The sequence below is a fragment of the Varroa destructor genome, unplaced genomic scaffold (genome assembly GCF_002443255.2).
Source record: "Varroa destructor unplaced genomic scaffold, Vdes_3.0 BEIS01000004.1, whole genome shotgun sequence".
In the NCBI taxonomy this organism is placed as follows: domain Eukaryota; kingdom Metazoa; phylum Arthropoda; class Arachnida; order Mesostigmata; family Varroidae; genus Varroa; species Varroa destructor.
The window spans coordinates 37,052,114-37,069,723 of record NW_019211457.1 but is presented as its reverse complement, the minus strand read 5'-3'; the positions used below and the strand labels follow the sequence as shown (position 1 = coordinate 37,069,723).

The window sequence follows — 17,610 nt, the reverse complement described above, 5'->3', positions numbered from 1 at the left end:
AGTCACCACCGTCGTCGCTCAGCACAATCCGGAGGGGTGAAGAAGATTCGAGTAGACAGCAGCTATCTACGTTCGACGCTGCGCAAACAACGATACAACCAGCAATTAACGATGAGCCGCCGGTAGCAGTGAACCGGTTCATTCAGCAACGACAACGATAACGCCACCAGCTACAGCCATTGACAGCTACATAGATGTTCGGCTGTTCTGGTGACGTCCGCTGGCTACCACGTCGTCGTCTTCGCTGATAATAATGGCAGCAACCCCAGCATGCAATGGCTGTACGAGCGACGATCAGCGAAAAGGTCATAGCTTGACGTATTTGGAGCGTTTTATTTTAAGCTAAGTGAACTAACTTGCCTTGAGCTATGAGGACATCTCTCCCTCAGTCTGAGAAAATAGTAGTAGATCGTTCTACCACTATGCAGCACTTGCATTGCTGCCAACTCTCCTCTTCCTGGCGAGAAACGAACATGGCGGGAGAAATAAGAAGGGCTTAAACGTGAAGAAAGGCCGCGTACGCAACGAAGTGATTCGTGGTGGTGGCGAGTCAAACCGCCATCGGCGGCAGTTTATTAGAAGCATCCGGCGCGCCGGATGCTGCGTCGCAACTACGGTGATTACTGCTGCTGCTGCTGCTGCTGTTGCTGTTGTTGAAGCCACCATCGCCATCACGATGGCTACGGCGATGTTGTTGCAGATAGAGAGGCAGGCCACTTTTGTGTCCAGTTTCTGCTGACGACGCTGATACTCCACCCCTCCCCTCTCCCCCCCTCCGCACACACTTTTTGTGTACAGCTACTAGTACTATTTTTGCAATAGATTACATACTGTTGCTTTGTCCCGTCTCACTCAGCGTTCGGTGCTCGCTGAGCGTTCAATAGCTGCTTTACGTTCCATTACGGCAATGTATGAAGGCTGTTAAGCGATGATCAACCGACGACGCTAAAGCGTCGAGGAAATAGAAGACCTTCTAGCTGGTAGCGCTGCCACCGCTGTTTCGGTGGCTACACTTGCTTTAAATATGGCAAAAGGAACACAGCAGCAGAGTACAGTAAGGCCGGACGGGTCAGTGGCAACGAGCCTGAACAGGAAGAAACGAATCCATATCCCCCCCCCCCGCGCCTCCCCCATCGGCCCACTTCTGGTCGCGAACGGTAGCCAAAGAGGAAAAGTCAGGAGAGTGGTACGCGCTCCGGTCGACAACAACGGCCACTCGAATGGGAAATCAACTCCGCCGAAGCTAAACTGTGCGTTTTCGATTTGCGTACACGATGCAGCATCATCTCATTGTGACGGGGCAATGGCACCCAATGAAGGACAGCAGAAGGCTGGTATAGTAGATAACATCTGCTACTTGCACGTGTGGGGTACTTCTGTTGATTAAAAAACAAAAAGGCCGTTACTAGAATGTATAAGACAGGGGCAGACTTAGTAACGGACAAAGCATCGGTTTCTTCCTTGTTGACGTCGTCGTCGCCGTTGTTGTCAACAAAATAAAAGGTTTTTTACACAGAGCAGCAAATAAATTAAAGATAGATAGCTTAAACGCGACGAACAACGGGGCAATGGTACACTGCGTAGATTGTGACTCAGATGATGATGCCGCTACTAACATTGGTCTTCACTCATCTGGTCACGTTTGGGTCAAGCGACCAATGCGAACGAAGGATAAACGACGCCGAAATAGACAGGGTGGCAAGACAATCAAGAAAAAAGAGCAAAATAGAGGGGACAAAACATTGTCAGAGGAGATCGAAGAGAAGAAACAGTTAATAATTAAGCCAGTTTGTATCCTCTTCACTTGAATGGCATTTATTCATGAACGATGCTCAAATACGAAGCGGAGGTAGAGGGGGAGGTTGGCCGGGAAACCAACTTTGAATGAAACCGTCCTTGTTCACACCTGATTCGACTGACCAGCCACCAAGACATGGCCTACCTAAGTTAAATGCTGAAAATGAGGATATGAACGACAAGCGAAGCCAACATTGAGTCCTGCTACTGCTGCTGTCACTGCCATTAGACAGAAAGACGCTCTACGTTGAAAATGGACGCGAACAAGGAAAAGCAGAAGCATGACCGCCTCCACTTAAGGGAACGAAGTTGCACAGCATCATATTGAGAATTTGAACCACATCACCCGATGCCTGATCTACATCGACAGGCGGAAAATAGCCAAAAAAGCCTATGGCGTTATTGTAAGGCCTTAATTAAAGATATTCGTAGGCGAAAAAGTCCTTCGCAGTGACATAATTAACAACGTTTGTATTAAACGTCGAATACGAAGGCGTCAGTCATAACGCAGTCCGAAGAGACCTGTGCGTCCATGAATAAACGAAGCAAAATGCCATTTGGATAATAGTACATATATAAAAGTTATGTTAAGGTATGATGACTTCAACAGCTGCGATGATCCACACGTATACGTAATAGAAGAGCCATGTTTGGACCGAAAGTCGCTTTTCGATTTAGCCATGGCGGCAGCATGCAGACACCCAATTTAAGGAGAGGTTTTTGTCGCATCAACGGCATCAGGATTCTGGAGCGACAAAAAGCAGGAATCTTCTTCTTTCGAGGAGTAATAATCTTCTCGACAACGACTCCCGCTTCCAATATAGCCGCATCGTCAATCAGACAAAAAACGGTTCGGGCAACGGTCATTACAGCGTACAACAATTAGCGAACCAACACAATCAGCATCTGTAGACAACAATCCCATCAAGAGACAGCATTCCTTGGTTACCTGACTCATTGTATCAGAGACGAGCCGATACTTGAGAAGGCAATAGAGCTACGGTAGAAAGCGCGAGGAGGAACATCAGGACATTAGGGGAGGAGGAGGAAATGGGGGTGCTGGTGGCGCCGCGGACGCTAGTCAGGGCGAGAATAATAGGCAGCAGGACCAACAATAATATATCGATAAATGTTTCGACAAAAAATTACAAAATGAGATGAAACTTCAGATCAAATGCTGCCTTCGTCCTTTTTCCCGTTTAGCTGTATCTCGTGCTGCGTTCTTGCTTTTTTACTCTCTCTCTCTCTCTCTCTCTCAGCCGACGTCGAAGCGATCTTACCATCTCGCGACTGCTATTGTCAGTGTTGACGCCAGTCGTTCGATCGTTTTGACTCAAAGGTGGCCGCTGCCGTCCCAGCGACGACGCACAACGATGAGCAGGAGAGATGGACGAAAATGAATAGTAGCAGAAACAACAGTAGCCGAGAACGCGCCCACTATCGACCAAAGGGTGTCGATTGGTAGAAAAAAAGGCGCGGAACAATAACAAGAAAAACGACAACATAGAGACGATGAAGGGCAGGCGAAAAAATGGAGGAAGAGGGTTGGGGGTAGGGGAAAAGTGTAGAATACGCGAGACGGCGATGGAGAGATCGAAAACGGCAGGAGAAAACGAAGATTCTAAGCCGAGCTATCCATGGGCTCCTTCGGCTATCTGAACTAACGGCTGCCAACCAGCCGGATGATTCCATGCGCGCTAATTGAAACTGTCAATAACAACACTCAGACAGATAGGAGGACGGACGGATAAAACTACGAAAGAAGCTCGGAGTTTATGAGCGATAAAGGAAGAGATGCGGAGCAAAACTGGACAACCGAAATAAAAAAGTAGGTAGCATCGAGGAGCGGACATGCAAGAGGAACGAGAGACGAGATTCGACGTTAACGCGGGACAAGTGAGAAAAAATGATGGGCTTAACAGCTGTCGTTTGCTTCATTGCTGATGATTTGGAGCTAGCCGTAATGTCTATCCTCTGGCCAGCAAATAATTTAGCTAAGCAAACAATCAATAAAGCAACAGGTAATAACGGTAGCAACAATAGTCTCGCCAGGCAGCACGGTAACAAGAAACAGCCGAGGCTGTAAGGCCGTCCTTATTGTATTTCCGAGCAGCAAGGAGGTGAACTGTTAACGATAGAAGCGGTAACAATGTACGGAAAACTATATAATATTGATGACATAATGGGAATTCTCAGAAGGGAACCGATTTTTTGCTTCTCTCGTCTATTCTATTAGGAGCGCTAATTAATCTAGCCGACTAGATCGCGTAAGTATTTGCGTGTATATACTTCTAAATGTCTATATAGCATATCTACACACAAACAGGTATCGATAGGGGATATCGATAGCGTGGTATATAGAACAACTGACAGCAAAACTTCCAGGGTGACCTACTGCTGTTTTTGGTCTGATTCAGTGGGTTGCTCGCTGCTCGTGTCGATTGCTCTGACAAAATCTGTGCCGACTAGATGAAGCACAGGTATCACTAGCTGATACACTAAAGTAGCCAGTGATATTTTTTAAATATGTGAGTACGTATGTATATTATATCGCAGCGCCTAATGATAGCGAAGCAGTATCGTAGATCGGTCACAGTTTCATTAAATATATACACGTAATACCGGGAGGTTAGCTCTTCCGGTCTCCTCCGTCCCCTGTCGAGGTTCAGTGCAACTAATCGGACCAGAAAATAATAGATAACGGCGGGTAGAAGAAAAATGATACGATAACTCGTGCACGATACACGCATGCGTGTTCGTCTGGATAAAAGGCCATCATAAGTATTTATGTAACTACGAATTGGTCTACATATTTGGGCTCGATTCGCATGGCTACATGTTATCACCAGTCCACGGTGTCCTAATGTGTAAAAGGCTGGTCCGCAACTGCAAAACGCACCGCAAATACGCCGGTTGACATTATAGTACATAGGCTCCTTGACTTTAAGTCATGACAGAAATCGGCGATAACGGCGATCGTTGTCGTACAAGCAATATTTCGGGCGTTTTTGGGACGATCAAAATGCGCACTACACACACGTGCACACACTGCACGCAGGCCACAGAGCGCGTATCCAATAAAAAATATACAGTCAATCCAGATGAATGGCGATAGAAGGAAAACTATTCCTCGTAAATATATATATATATATATATACACGAGAATGTAATGGACAGCATAAAGTGAATCCGCTGTTTGTTTTACATGTAGAGAGAGATACAGGTCTTCTCAAAAATATTTGAGAAATATGATTTTCTTCACGTTTTGGCGCGACGGAGCTATCTCGTGCTACTTGTTGTTCGAACGATTGGCCTTGATACTTTTCGTACGTGTTGAGGCCTGATAATTTTCATAAACGAGCATAGCTTAATTCTCGTCTAGGGTAAATAAATTCAAAGAGTGTGATCCTAAAAGGATTGTAGGAGGACCACGTTATACGACTGCTGAATATGCGTGCATGTAGGGTGTAGATGGGTAGAAATATGATCATAATACACGGGCTGATAGCAGACATTACTTCCTAAATGATTCGAGCGAGTCACCTATCAAGGACTTGCGGCAGAAATGAAATCATCAATAGATTGCACGACGACTGCGGCGAAGCAGGAGGTCGGCGACACAGCGAGACGGACGGCGCTTAATTTTGAATGTTAATCAAACATCGTTGCTCATAGAGTCTCCGCTCTACACTGTCTATTCATAGAATAGATAACCGTAACTCGTAACGTTCCGTTGTCGTTCCCGTCAGCGGCAGCATCTACCTCCGCCTCATTTCCCCCTGCCGCTGCTTTAACTTGCTTGGCTATATTCGTCGAAATCAGATAATGACCCGCAGACACCGGAGTTGGCAACGACGACGGATACAATAGATGGAAGAGCTCTTTCGAAACGCATAAATCTTAGTAAGGAGCTCTACGAATCCGCGCAGGAGTAACGCGCAGCGAGGTAGCAACGAGCCAAGGAACCATCAGCTGAAACAGCAGCTAAAGGCTCTCGATCTCTCCCCTGAAGACCGAATTTAAACGTTCGTGGATTCGAACGCTCGACCATATGCGCCACTGCAGTGATAATAGCGTCTGCAGCAACAGGAACAAGCCTGCAGGCGGAAAAGAAAAGTTTTGGCCGTAGCAACTGAAGAAGCACTCCTCTTATCAATGAGCCGTCAACCGAAGGGCCGCAATAGGTTAAAGGTCATGCCTCATCCCCCATTCCCCCTGCGCTACATCAAAACAGACAGACGGCAAGATTGAAGATGGGTAACCCTAGCAGCCCACAGTTAACGTCACGTCACTGTCGCAAAAACAAGAAAAAACCAACAACAAAAAAAGAGGCAACAATAGCACACGAATCTATCTGTGACAACAACAGCAGCGGCACCGATATGACAGCCGATTACAACTGCAGCGGTTAACAGCTGAGACGAAGGAATCAGACCGAAGGCAAACGACATCGTGTCAATCATACGTTCCGTATACTCTGACACAGCAGAGCATGGTTTGGTGAGGTGGCAAGTACCTTAATAATTACTAATTTCCTGCCTGATTGGTCCACGCGATGGCACGTATTGCATTAGAGTTAGTGTTGTTTCATAATTTTGTGTAAAAAAAAGCAATGATGCTTTTTCTAACCAAGGGAAAAAGTTATTTCGTTCGAAAACGCAGTAAAAGCAAAGAACAGAAGGATGTCGAAGGATCGAAGCGAAAGGAACGGCAATAACGGACGAGTGTGATACGATAGCACGAGTGCTTTTATAAAAATTATTGATAACAAATTAACGACATGAGTTCTGTGACATGAGAAAGACAACTATCCTTTCTCACGCGCTGTATCACTGGGGTTCGAAGCAAATTCAGTTCCTGGTCTCTTTCAACCAGGAACTGTACCTGACGACCTCGGAAGAAGGTAGCCGTGTACACGAAAAAATTCATTTGCCAAAGTCGGCCTAACCATTCATCATTGGAGCCCACATCGCTAGCTAGAGAGTTAATTCTTCGTTGGGTTTCCTACTATATCGATATATATACTATATAAATATGTATAAGTAAGGCGTTACTATTACGTCGGAGTAGTTTGTCTGGTTGAACTCCACGTCGACCGGCTGTTCTGTTGTGAAGAATAATATAAAATCGGCTATCTATATTGTAAATGGTCGATAATCACGTTTCTCTTTTTCGGTAAAAGATTATACAATAAGATTCCAACCATTTCAATATGATTTTGACGCTCAAAAGCTTTCCAATAGCACGCTATCCCTGTTCGCTATGATTAAAGTTCTCGCAGGTTTCCTTTTGCCGGTGCATCATTACGGCCGATCAGTTAATCGACCGATCTGCTTGCAGGCGGCAAATCAATAGCTATACGTGTCAACGAAAAATAATTTTCGAAGCGATTTTGCCTCCTCTGACTATTTTTATTGTATTTTTATCGTTCGAACTCTAACGATCACGCACTGCTGGATCTGAGTTGTCGATAGTTACGTCTTGCCGCTTACGTACTATTCGTTGCTCGTCGAATATGTTGTCGGCCCGTGCCTTTGTGAGAAACCTCCTTCAAATACAGAAAGCCTGAAGGCCTAATGTGTATATCACTATCACATTATTAAGGACAAAAGGGTCATATCAACGGGTCATGGGGGAGGATAGAACACTCGAACAGGGCACGCGAGCCACGTAATGCGTACGGCAACACTTACAGTGACAATGGCAGCGCCGGCGGGATGAACGGGAGATTTGGACGCACTAATGGACCCTAGCCCTCCAGGGGGTAGTCAGTTCTATATGCCTTGGGCCACCACAACAACAACAGAAAAGTATCATAGACGAGGGACCCTTCTTCAATAATAATAATCATCTGATTGTAGCTGATGCTTCTTCTCCGATAGCTATTCTGGCGCATCACCATCATAGTTTTGACCGCCGCATGCTGATCGGAGAGGTCCGACATATTCATCTAATGCCTGATCGAATACCAGTAGTAGCAGGAATGCGAGAAGACATGGATCTCTGATAGGCGGTTTTTCGGCGTTCTCGGCTCATTACAGGTGACCACCGTGTCATGGACCGGCAGAAATCTAAAGTTAGCAGTCAGCATCGACGACAATTCCGCAGGTAGACTGTTACCAGGCGGGTTTGCAATGCTAAAGCGCTTAGACATACTCTGCTTCCGGCATCACCTGCCATCGACGGCATAAAAATCATACAAGAGTCACAGAAACAATATGCACTTGATCAAAAGAAGCGCTGACTAGCATAACAGAAGTATAACGTTACGCGTCCCGATGGTGATACTGTTTCAACGTAAAAGCTACTATGCTGCATTACAGCGCTAGGTCAAGCGCGTATCACGGGGGATGTATTTACATCATCGCAAGTATCCGCTTTCCCCGCTGCTCATACTAAATCTTCTAAAAAGCAGCGTCTTTCTGCTTCGTAAGGATCTTATGATACCCCATTGCTAAATACAACTGTTGTTCGTATGTCTGCTCCGATACGGAGTGGGTTGTCAACTTGTTTGCAGCGGCTGAGAAGATCTCTCGCAGGATGGCACCGTCATGAGGCGGATAACATCCTTAAAGGATGAAGTTTGCTGGTCAAAATAGTGGTGATACTTCGATGGCACGCAACGTCGGACCGCGATTCTTCATCGTCGCCAGTGGTTCTATTAGCAGCATCCTTTACCCGTAACATAAATCAGTAGGCGCTACACGCTGGCCGGAACGTCTATAGGGTAAGTTAACATTATTACCATCACCACCACTATCAAACGGTGCCAGTAGCAGGAGTTATCGCATAAGCGTCATAGCGGAGCTTGCGGCAATATAAAAAAAAAAATAAGATTGTGGCACACAAGGGGTGCCATAGCTACTGCTGATGGATCATGAAAAAAATATATGTGTGTGTCTGTGTGTGTCTACATTTTGGTGAAAATAAGAGTGCAGAGAATAGAAGCCGAAGGCCGACCCCACAAAAAAAAAGCCGCAAGACCGAAAACAATAGCAACAGTTAGTAAAGTTATAGGCACCAGAAAGGTCCCGTGAGCGCAATATCATCCACAAGTGGGGTAGCCCCCCGCGATGACGACCGGTCCATCATATCAGTGTTATTTGTACCTAGGAAACCCGGGAGTGAAGGTCCTCAGGGAAGACAATGATAACAAAAAACAACACGTTCTTACTGAAGGATCCCATCGAAGAGAGGCTCCTCTAAGAAAGCACAGTCTATCTACACGCTTGTACTAATTTCTCGGCGCTGGCGTCGATGAATTTTGTCGTTTCGATTCGAAGAATGTCTCAAAGGCTTCTGGGCTCAAAAAGATCATACTGCTATAATTACCTCAACATACGCATCCATCCGTACTTCGCCATGCGTTTAATAGAAAGGTAATAGTAATGCTGAGATAACATTGAACGAGCTCTTCAGAGAGAATCTTTAACTGCTGTTCAGTTTATTCATCCCCCTACCTGTAATCGCATCTATGTTGAACAAGCAATAATAGAAACCTGTGGACTTCGGACAGAATGATCAATGGCGAACTGCAATACAAATAATTACCGTCAATCTTTTTTTCACACTTGACTTAAATAACGGCATAGTAAAGATTCGTGTTCTAATAGCGCTACGTTCGTGATGCACACTGACATCTAGGTGGCAGCACAGACCTATTTACATGGCGGCGTTCCGTATCGGCTAGCGGTCGCGCACATGGCGCTGTTCTACCGGTCCTTTCGTTAAAATGGTGACACCTTCAACGAATTATAAGATGCTTGATCGGACCATTAGAGATGCTGATAGCGGAACTATCGTAGGTGTGAGCGCAGGCGAACAAAGGAAGCCCGTTCACGTCAGTGAGTGGCACGTTCGGCTTGGTGCAATGCGCAAACTGTCTCTAGTGCGTCTCATCGACAATAGCAGAATATTGGAAATGTTGAATGAAACAACGATCGAACGGAGAAAAAAGCTAATCGGAAGCCGTCGCAGTCAGACAGATGATTCTGCAGGTATCCGCGCGCCGGTTGCGCTATTGCTATGCAACAGCAGCAGCAGCAGCAGCAAGAGATCAAAGCGCAGATCGAGGGTATCTGGATACGGTATCTGTAAAATAAAGAACGTCTACGATGCTACGCAAAAGTAGCATCACCATCATCACCTTCTGCTCGGTAGAGGCAACATGGGTCGCGACGACTATTATATTTTGCAGCACTTTCAACGAAGGTGTCTTATGGGGGTTCGTAGAAGAATTAATTTCGATCAAGATTCACTGACGAAATAAAGATACAGCACCAGCAGCGAAAACCATCACCGAATACCAACAACAGTTTTTCTTCGTATGAGCTATATGCGGACGCACACACATGCGTGCGTGCGTGCATGCATGCATAGTTCTACGAGCGTGGCGATAGTTGCCAGCTTGCGCCGCGTCAAATTAAAAGATGTTATCATACAACATCAACAGTGGCGGTGTCGGGACCAATGGCAGTAAACGTATCGATATTTGTCGCTTCGGCATACATTTTTCAATGTTATGGAAGATAACAACGAACCCGAATCTCATGGCTTAGTCTCAGAGCGAGCAGGCAAGGTGCGACGCTCTATGATACGTCGAACGAAGCTTTGTCGCCGACGAGCCCGACACGATGCGATGATAATATACGTCGTCAGAATGCTTTACGAGCCACAATTGAAATTACTGCTGTGAAAAGTAACGTCGATCTCTGCTTTTGACGAACAAAAAAACACACACACTAGTAATAATAATAACTACAATTCGAACGTGCCTCGCTAGATAAATCGCGTACCTTGAATTAGTCTGTATGCTTTCGTTCTATACTAAGGAAGATTTTCTTCTAATGTTAGCTCTAGCACGTCCACGAGACGACCGTACCGTCAATAGGTCAGGAGAACGCCGCTTTAAAAGGTCCAGCGATGATAATACATTTAGATTAGATAGATCATGGATACTCTAATCACCTTTACGTGAGCATCTTCGTATGCAGGTTGAACAACATATGTAAGCGACTAGGTCTAAAATGTAGGTTCGACTCGGAACAGGTGCGCTGTCTGCGTCTGATTTGGCCTAACAGGATTTGAATCAAATAGGGAAAGAAGCCAGCCAATCAGTGAAGCAAGCCCTGACCACGATAATTACTGGTTGTCACTATCTTCACTTTGTTGTACTAGCGGACGGATGTTTAAACTTCCATGACATCCTCTACAGGCATCGTTACTGTTAAGGCTGCTCCCGTTAGCCTTGCGATCGCTGCCGATATGCTTGAAGTTATTTGTGCTCTTGTGTGTGGTCGCTATTATAATCGTCGTTTAGATTTACCCTTGTATACACATAATGCGCCGTTCTCCAATCACTTGCCCTGTGTATACAATAGTAAGTTGTATGGCTACTATCCACAACGAATCAGCTCGTTCGACAACAGTAAACTCAGTCAGGAGATCTGCTTGCGTTTTATTCGACTCTAGACGCATTTCGGTTTTAGTTTAGTCGTTGATAAACTCGTAAAAGTTTGATCTCTCGACTCAGTGTCACGAGCAATATCTTCCCATCCGTCCGTTGGTCGGTCGGTCCGTCCGTCCGCCCGCCCGCCCGCCCGCCCTTCCCCCGTCTGCTCCCTTTCTTAGAGAAACATTCAGACGAACGACTTTATTGAGCTTAGGGATTAACGGTCGAAGAACGCTCATGTAGACTACGGCTGTATCACAAAAGCGAACGTACACAGACAAACCGAAACAATCAAACATTCAACCACAAAAGAACACTGGAGCCAGAGAGTTGAGTAGGACAAGGAAAATAAAGGCCCAAGTGGAAAAACGGGCAGATAAAAGCCAAGACTTAAGTTCCAAAGGAAGAGCAGCTTTACGGTTAGATGACATCTGAAGATCACAATCTCGAGATTCGACAACTGCTGGGCCACCTGAGAAAAGAAGACAGATCAGGGGGCATGTCTTGCTTTTGCCTAACAAGATGCTAAATATTTTTTCTCCAGTTCTGTCAACGAACCAGATCTTTTAACCCGATGTTGATTGCTGTTTGTATCAGATTCCAACTCTACGATTACTACTCCCCCCCCCCCTCCTCCTCCTCCCTGCTGTGGGGGTATCGCAGGTTCGCGTATTCAGCATAAAAGTTAGATGTAGACGCGTTAGACGCACATGATAATAACACATAAAGACACGGAATAGATTAAATCAAAAGACGCTCTATAGTCATTCAATTGGGCTAATGATATAAGATTTACAATACTGCCAGCAGCGAGCAAGTAAATAATAACGTCGCTGTTATAGACAACAACAGTACACTCTAACGATGAAACTGCATTGCGAAACCTTATTCAGTCACCGTCGTTCTTTGTCGTCTTCAAATTTGCGTGGGCCGCCAAACGCGAACACCTCAACTGCGAGAACGACGAGCTCCTTCATAAGGCCTGCAAAATTGTTAAGTGCTATCTTCATCATCGGCCAGATCCCAGCTACAATGTCGGCCCCATCGTTTTCTACGAGGATCGGTATATGCTCCCAGGCCTGGAGCACACTTTAAAGGCTGCACATACGCAGCCTCCTCGTATGACTCATGTCCCTGCTGGAGGTTTTCAGAGATGACAAATTAGCTATAAGCAAAATGCCAACGCGTCTTTTCGTCGGTGCGATCATCGATACTTCTAATAATACAATTATCACATTGCAATACACGGACCCCTTATTAGCGTTCCAATAAAAACGGCTTTCGTTTGAGCTCTAAATAGAAAACAAACATGTGCGACTGTGTAGAATAATGTATAAAAAAAAAAAACAAAGCAACTGCTCGAATCTTTGACCTTACATAAATCGTTTGCAGAACGAAACGCATTATAATTGTACTGGTACAAACTTAGTCGTCATACTTTCTCCAGTGATTTCATATTTACGTGCTTGTAAATCTAAATAGTCAATGCTCAGAGTAGCCTTTAGGAGATGGAGTGGGTGATAAACTATTGCCTGATAAAGTTACTCAATCGAAGTAAAACGTAACTACATAATTACTTACGAGTTGAGTGCTCTCAGGCGAGTTACGTCCACTTCCGGTAAGGCTTCCGTTGTGATTATTGTTGTTGTTGTTGTTGTTGTTGTTGTTGTTAAGCTCAGTTTCCTCTCCGTTGGGGTTTGAATGGTTAGGGGTGTGGAGCTTTGTGGGAGGACTCTTCCTCTTCGAAGCCATCTGTAATTCAGATGAAGAATGAACGGCACACTTAGCTATCTTCTGTTCTATCCTTATGGTTATTTAATTATTAGAAAATTTGCGCTTGCCTATTTAAGCTGGTAGGTCAGTCTTAGGATTGTCGTCAAACGCTAACAACTTTACCGATATACGTGAAGCAATGTGTCGTCGATATAATCATTTGTCAGTCGTATTTGGTCAATCAATCATTCGCCTGATGACTATCGTTCCCCTGACCACCCCATTCGATTTACTCATCTTATTCTCGCAATGATCATGATCTACTAACAAAGCCAAGAACGAGCACGTCAAACCGAAACTTTTCTTCATTATGCCAAAGCTCGTGTCTTCTTTTTGTACTCCTTTATTGTTATTATTTATAACAATCATCCACTCGTCTACATCGCATGGTCCGTATCTCTTACAATTGCAGCTCTAGAATGATTGAGCAACTGAACATTAAAGCATCGCTACCTTTTTTGATGAGGAATCTCATCTTGAAGAATGTGAGGATGCTTTTAAGTAAAATAGCGTACATCGATGAGTGAGTAAGGAAGATTCATTTGACGATAACTGCGCCCCATCTGGCTTTCATGAAGCTAATCGGGTCTGAAGTGCTGCTTAATTCTACCACGGTTAACTGATGCTTCTGACCGGACGTTCTGTACCTCGAATTTTAATGTTAGTTTATTGGCGCTTCCTGGGCGATTCTTTCGGGCCTGATTCTCGTCTCTCCGACTCCACATTGGGCTCGTTTCATCAGAATGTTTAGTGTTTCGTCTTTGATTTAAACGCGGCAATCACCATAAAGCGGAGATGGCCATATTTAGAGAACGTCCGCAGCACGAGACTGACAGCGGCCACACTATTGAAGCCAATAAGAGCGGACAGCAGGAAGAACAGAAGTTCTAACGAGCAATTTAGGGACGCACTAGGTGACAGAAAAAGAACCGACGTAAATTTGACGAAGTGCCAAAATAAAGAAGGAGTAATCGAGAGCGCCGAAGAGAGAATCGGGAAGCGCGATCTGAGCAGTGGACGACAACAGTGAAGAAGGAACATGAAGAGAGGCGAAGATAGAAGTGGGAGATCGATAAAGGAAGATACCTTACGCAAACGGGGGGACAGTTAACAAGAAGTCTGCGTTTTCGTGTCGTAAAAGAAACTACACCAACAGGCCGTAACAGTGCTAGATCACTCTAACCAAGGCCAAAGCCGGCCAGTGATCAGCAGGGCCAATGGGCGACAAGTGAGCGCAATAAAGAGAAAAGCTTACGGTAACCAAAAGTGACACGAGCAACGTCGGATAGTACACACGTAGGTACTGATTGGAAAATAAGGCCTACTTCTGCTAATCTGACCTGTCCGGGAGTCGCGCGTCGTTGAAGCGACCGTCCTTTGCAGCTACAGCCAGTGCAACTATTGTGTTGCACTGGCTGTAGCTGCAAAGCTTGTATGAGCATACATAACGGTAGCAGCACTCCACCGCTGTTACTGTTGGTACTGCCGTTCTACTTGATCAGAGAAGTAGGAGATCATCAAAATTCGAAGCTTGAATAAAAATAGAAATGATGACGGAATGAGTACAGCTGACTGCGTTACCCAGCAAAGGCATAATCACCTGCCTAATAGAAAACGGTGTGTAACAAAGCCGTGCAACTTCGAAGTTCCTGCACAGGGCGTGGTCTGGAAAAATCCTTCGTTCCGAAGCAATAAAAGATCGGTCAATGATGTGATTACGTTCGCTCATGCGAACTCGCGCGGCGGCATCAGCTGTTCTTAATCAACAGAGTGCTTAATTCAAATTCACAAACTCATAGCTACTATTGAATATTGTTTGGTTAATTGCACGCGTCCAGGTGGGTTATCGGAAGCGCATATGCGCAATCATCCTTCCGACTCGTAACAAAGAACCTGGCGTTGCGACCTTAACAGCGAATGGTCCTAAATGCCTTTTGTCCTTTTTTCAACGATTAATGAACGCGCCAATAGCGATTTGAATTCGTCGAAATTATTGACCTTTGTCTGCCGAGCTTATATCTTTTTGTTTTTGATTCCTGAGCAAGGCCGCGCTTTTTGCGTCAACAGACAATAGGAACTTTACACCGCTAAACGTACTATCTTCATAAGAAGCCTTGGCTTCATCAAAGCAAGATTGAACGATAGATAAGCAGGGAGATGATTGCTACTGTTGATCACACACTCATTTGAATGATGCCTGAAAACTCACCGCTCTACCCGTTGGACCTTTCACGATTCGAACGAATGCGGTATGGCTTAGCTACATCGACGTACTAACTTTAAAGCCATTCCATCCCCATGCAGAGTGACGGGACGCCCATACGTGTCTGTGTGTGTATAAGTGGCTTAATTTGAGTCAATGGCGTCTCTTTTTTTTGCCCTCCTGGTTCCAGCGTCTGTAACCATTGATACGTTGAATATAGAACTTGCGTTTATTATATTCCTTGCCGGGCGAATGGCGACGATGAAGGCACATGCAACTGTTCACTCTCGTCCTTTTCTCCCCGGACGCCAGCACTAAAAAGGCCGACAAAGATCATATAAAATTATAATAATTCAATTTAATTAACGATACAGCAGTTATTTTCCATTGAGGCTTCGACGTGCGTTGTTAAAAGCGTTGATTCTTTCTATAAATGTTCGTTCTGCTCTGCCTGACTAAATGAAGCAGGCAGACCATGATTAGGCTGGCACTAAAACAGCATCCCACACTGAGTCGGAACGGAAGGAAAAAATAAAATTGAGACGCTACCGCCGCAACTGGACAAAGATTTGCCGAAAGGCAGACGGAGGGCAAGAAGTCCAGAATCGCGAAGAGGACGCCAAAGATTTAGTTAAAAAGGAGGGAAAAAAAAATAATGCCTGAGAGCGTAAAAAGTACCACTGGTCCTTTTCGCTTGTTAAGCTGCCTAGCTACTCCTTAGTAATACGTATATAGATTATTTCAGTGAACATCGCCATTAGCAACAGCAGCGACTGTGATAACAGCATCGTGAACAAGAGACGCCAGAAGAGTTCGTTTTCGACAGTTTCAACAAGGTGCCATCTCATAGCGAAAACGATGGATGGTGGTAGTGTAGCACCGCCAGCGGAAAATGGTCAAGCGCGTTTGCACCATTAACACAACTGAATATCAGAAGTAGAATAGTTGATAAAGATACAGATGCTGATATAGACAACGTCCAGCAATGGTGGACATTTCGATGGATTCAGATATCTGAAGGATAAAAAAAAAGAAAGACATTTTGTCGGGAAACGAGAATAGGGAAAGTCCAGATAGCTTAACCGCGTCGACGACGTTTCCCATTAAATAGAGAGCTATAGTGGCTAATTTGTATGAGTGAATTTGCCATTATCCTTGTAGCGCTTGATGTAATGTTGTATATACATGGATGTAATAGTTAATTTCAGCAAAACGTTACAAATCTGTTTATAATGAACAATGCGACGAAGGTGACAACATAAACGAACCTCGCCTTGAGCTGCTTTCTTTTTTCAAATGTACTTTCTTCGAAAAACGGGAGAGAATACGTTCGCAAATTCTATTGTAATACTGTTGTAGATCCTATTGTTAGCCGAGAAACTAGCGAAAATGGCCGAGCGATCAGTGGCACCTAGTACAATTCACGCTGACATGTGTTATGAATCATGTGTTTAACGAATTCTATTGCTCTGCACGTTTGTCCTAGTCGATTCAGGTAATCTCGACTAGTCAACTGCGCGCCAGTACATTTACCGTAGGACCAACCATGGTCTAGTTTCACTCTTAGAAATGGTAAAACGTTGAGGACATTCGCTCACTGTCTCTCTGTCGCCCGTTGCTCACTCGTGACCCGTTTCGCTTTTTCAGTTACAAAAGGCAGCAACGTGACAATGTTGATGTCAAACGTTGTCTTGTGGATGCTGTCGACAGTAGCGCTACTCTATTGCAGCGGCGGCGACGGCGGTGGTAGTGATGATGGTGTTTCCGTCAATGCCATCATCGATGAACAGCGGCAGTCACAGTAGTAGTAGCAGCAGCAGCGGCAAACGTCATGGCTGCACAATGGACCCTCTTCAATCCTGTTTGGTTCGAGCAGGGGACAAAACTCAACAGGACTCGACGACGCGTCCCAATTCAACCCATTGGTACATTGTATTGCTAAGAAAGAAAGAACTGCGAACAAGGAAAAAGGGACAATGAGTGTAGAGACAGTTTGTTTCGTCGGTTGACTGGCGAACCATAGCTCATTCAAGCCAAAAACCGAGATCTCAATGGCGGATGACGATAACAACAACAGCGATGGCTCGACCACGGCGGCGGATGGGGCAAGCACAACGTCGAGGTCAGGTCCGTGCTCCGTGCCCCCTCGTCCCCCCCCCCCCCTACTTGTCCGCTTGCAGCAGCAGCTTTTGCTGGCAGTTCCTCTTCAATCTTTTCGTCTTCTTGTTTTCCTTGCCTCTTGATTCTTTTGCGTCGAAAATGACGACACCTCTTCGAGGTTGGCGACCGTGACATAATGATGGGTCTGCTACCAGTAGAGAGGTGGACGCATAGTGCGCCGAGGACTTACTATACGGGACCACAGAAGCAACTACATCGATGTTGA

The 17,610-nt window shown here is 45.3% G+C and overlaps 1 protein-coding gene and 1 non-coding gene across 8 annotated transcripts in view; one reads left to right on the top strand and one right to left on the bottom strand.

Annotated features, from left to right (window-relative positions):
• The window catches only part of LOC111249806 (uncharacterized), a 106,461-nt gene that overhangs the window by 43,599 nt on the left and 45,252 nt on the right, over positions 1-17,610 (bottom strand). For all 7 annotated transcript variants that reach the window (XM_086988493.1, XM_022804146.2, XM_086988494.1 and 4 more), the window contains one exon: positions 12,830-13,000. In XM_086988493.1, coding sequence (XP_086844619.1) covers positions 12,830-13,000 — 171 coding nt within the window. The remainder of the gene's footprint in view (positions 1-12,829; positions 13,001-17,610) is intronic.
• Positions 6,631-6,721, top strand: LOC147756152 (small nucleolar RNA SNORA5). The gene has a single exon (XR_015327696.1). It is a non-coding gene; the product is annotated as a small nucleolar RNA SNORA5 (small nucleolar RNA).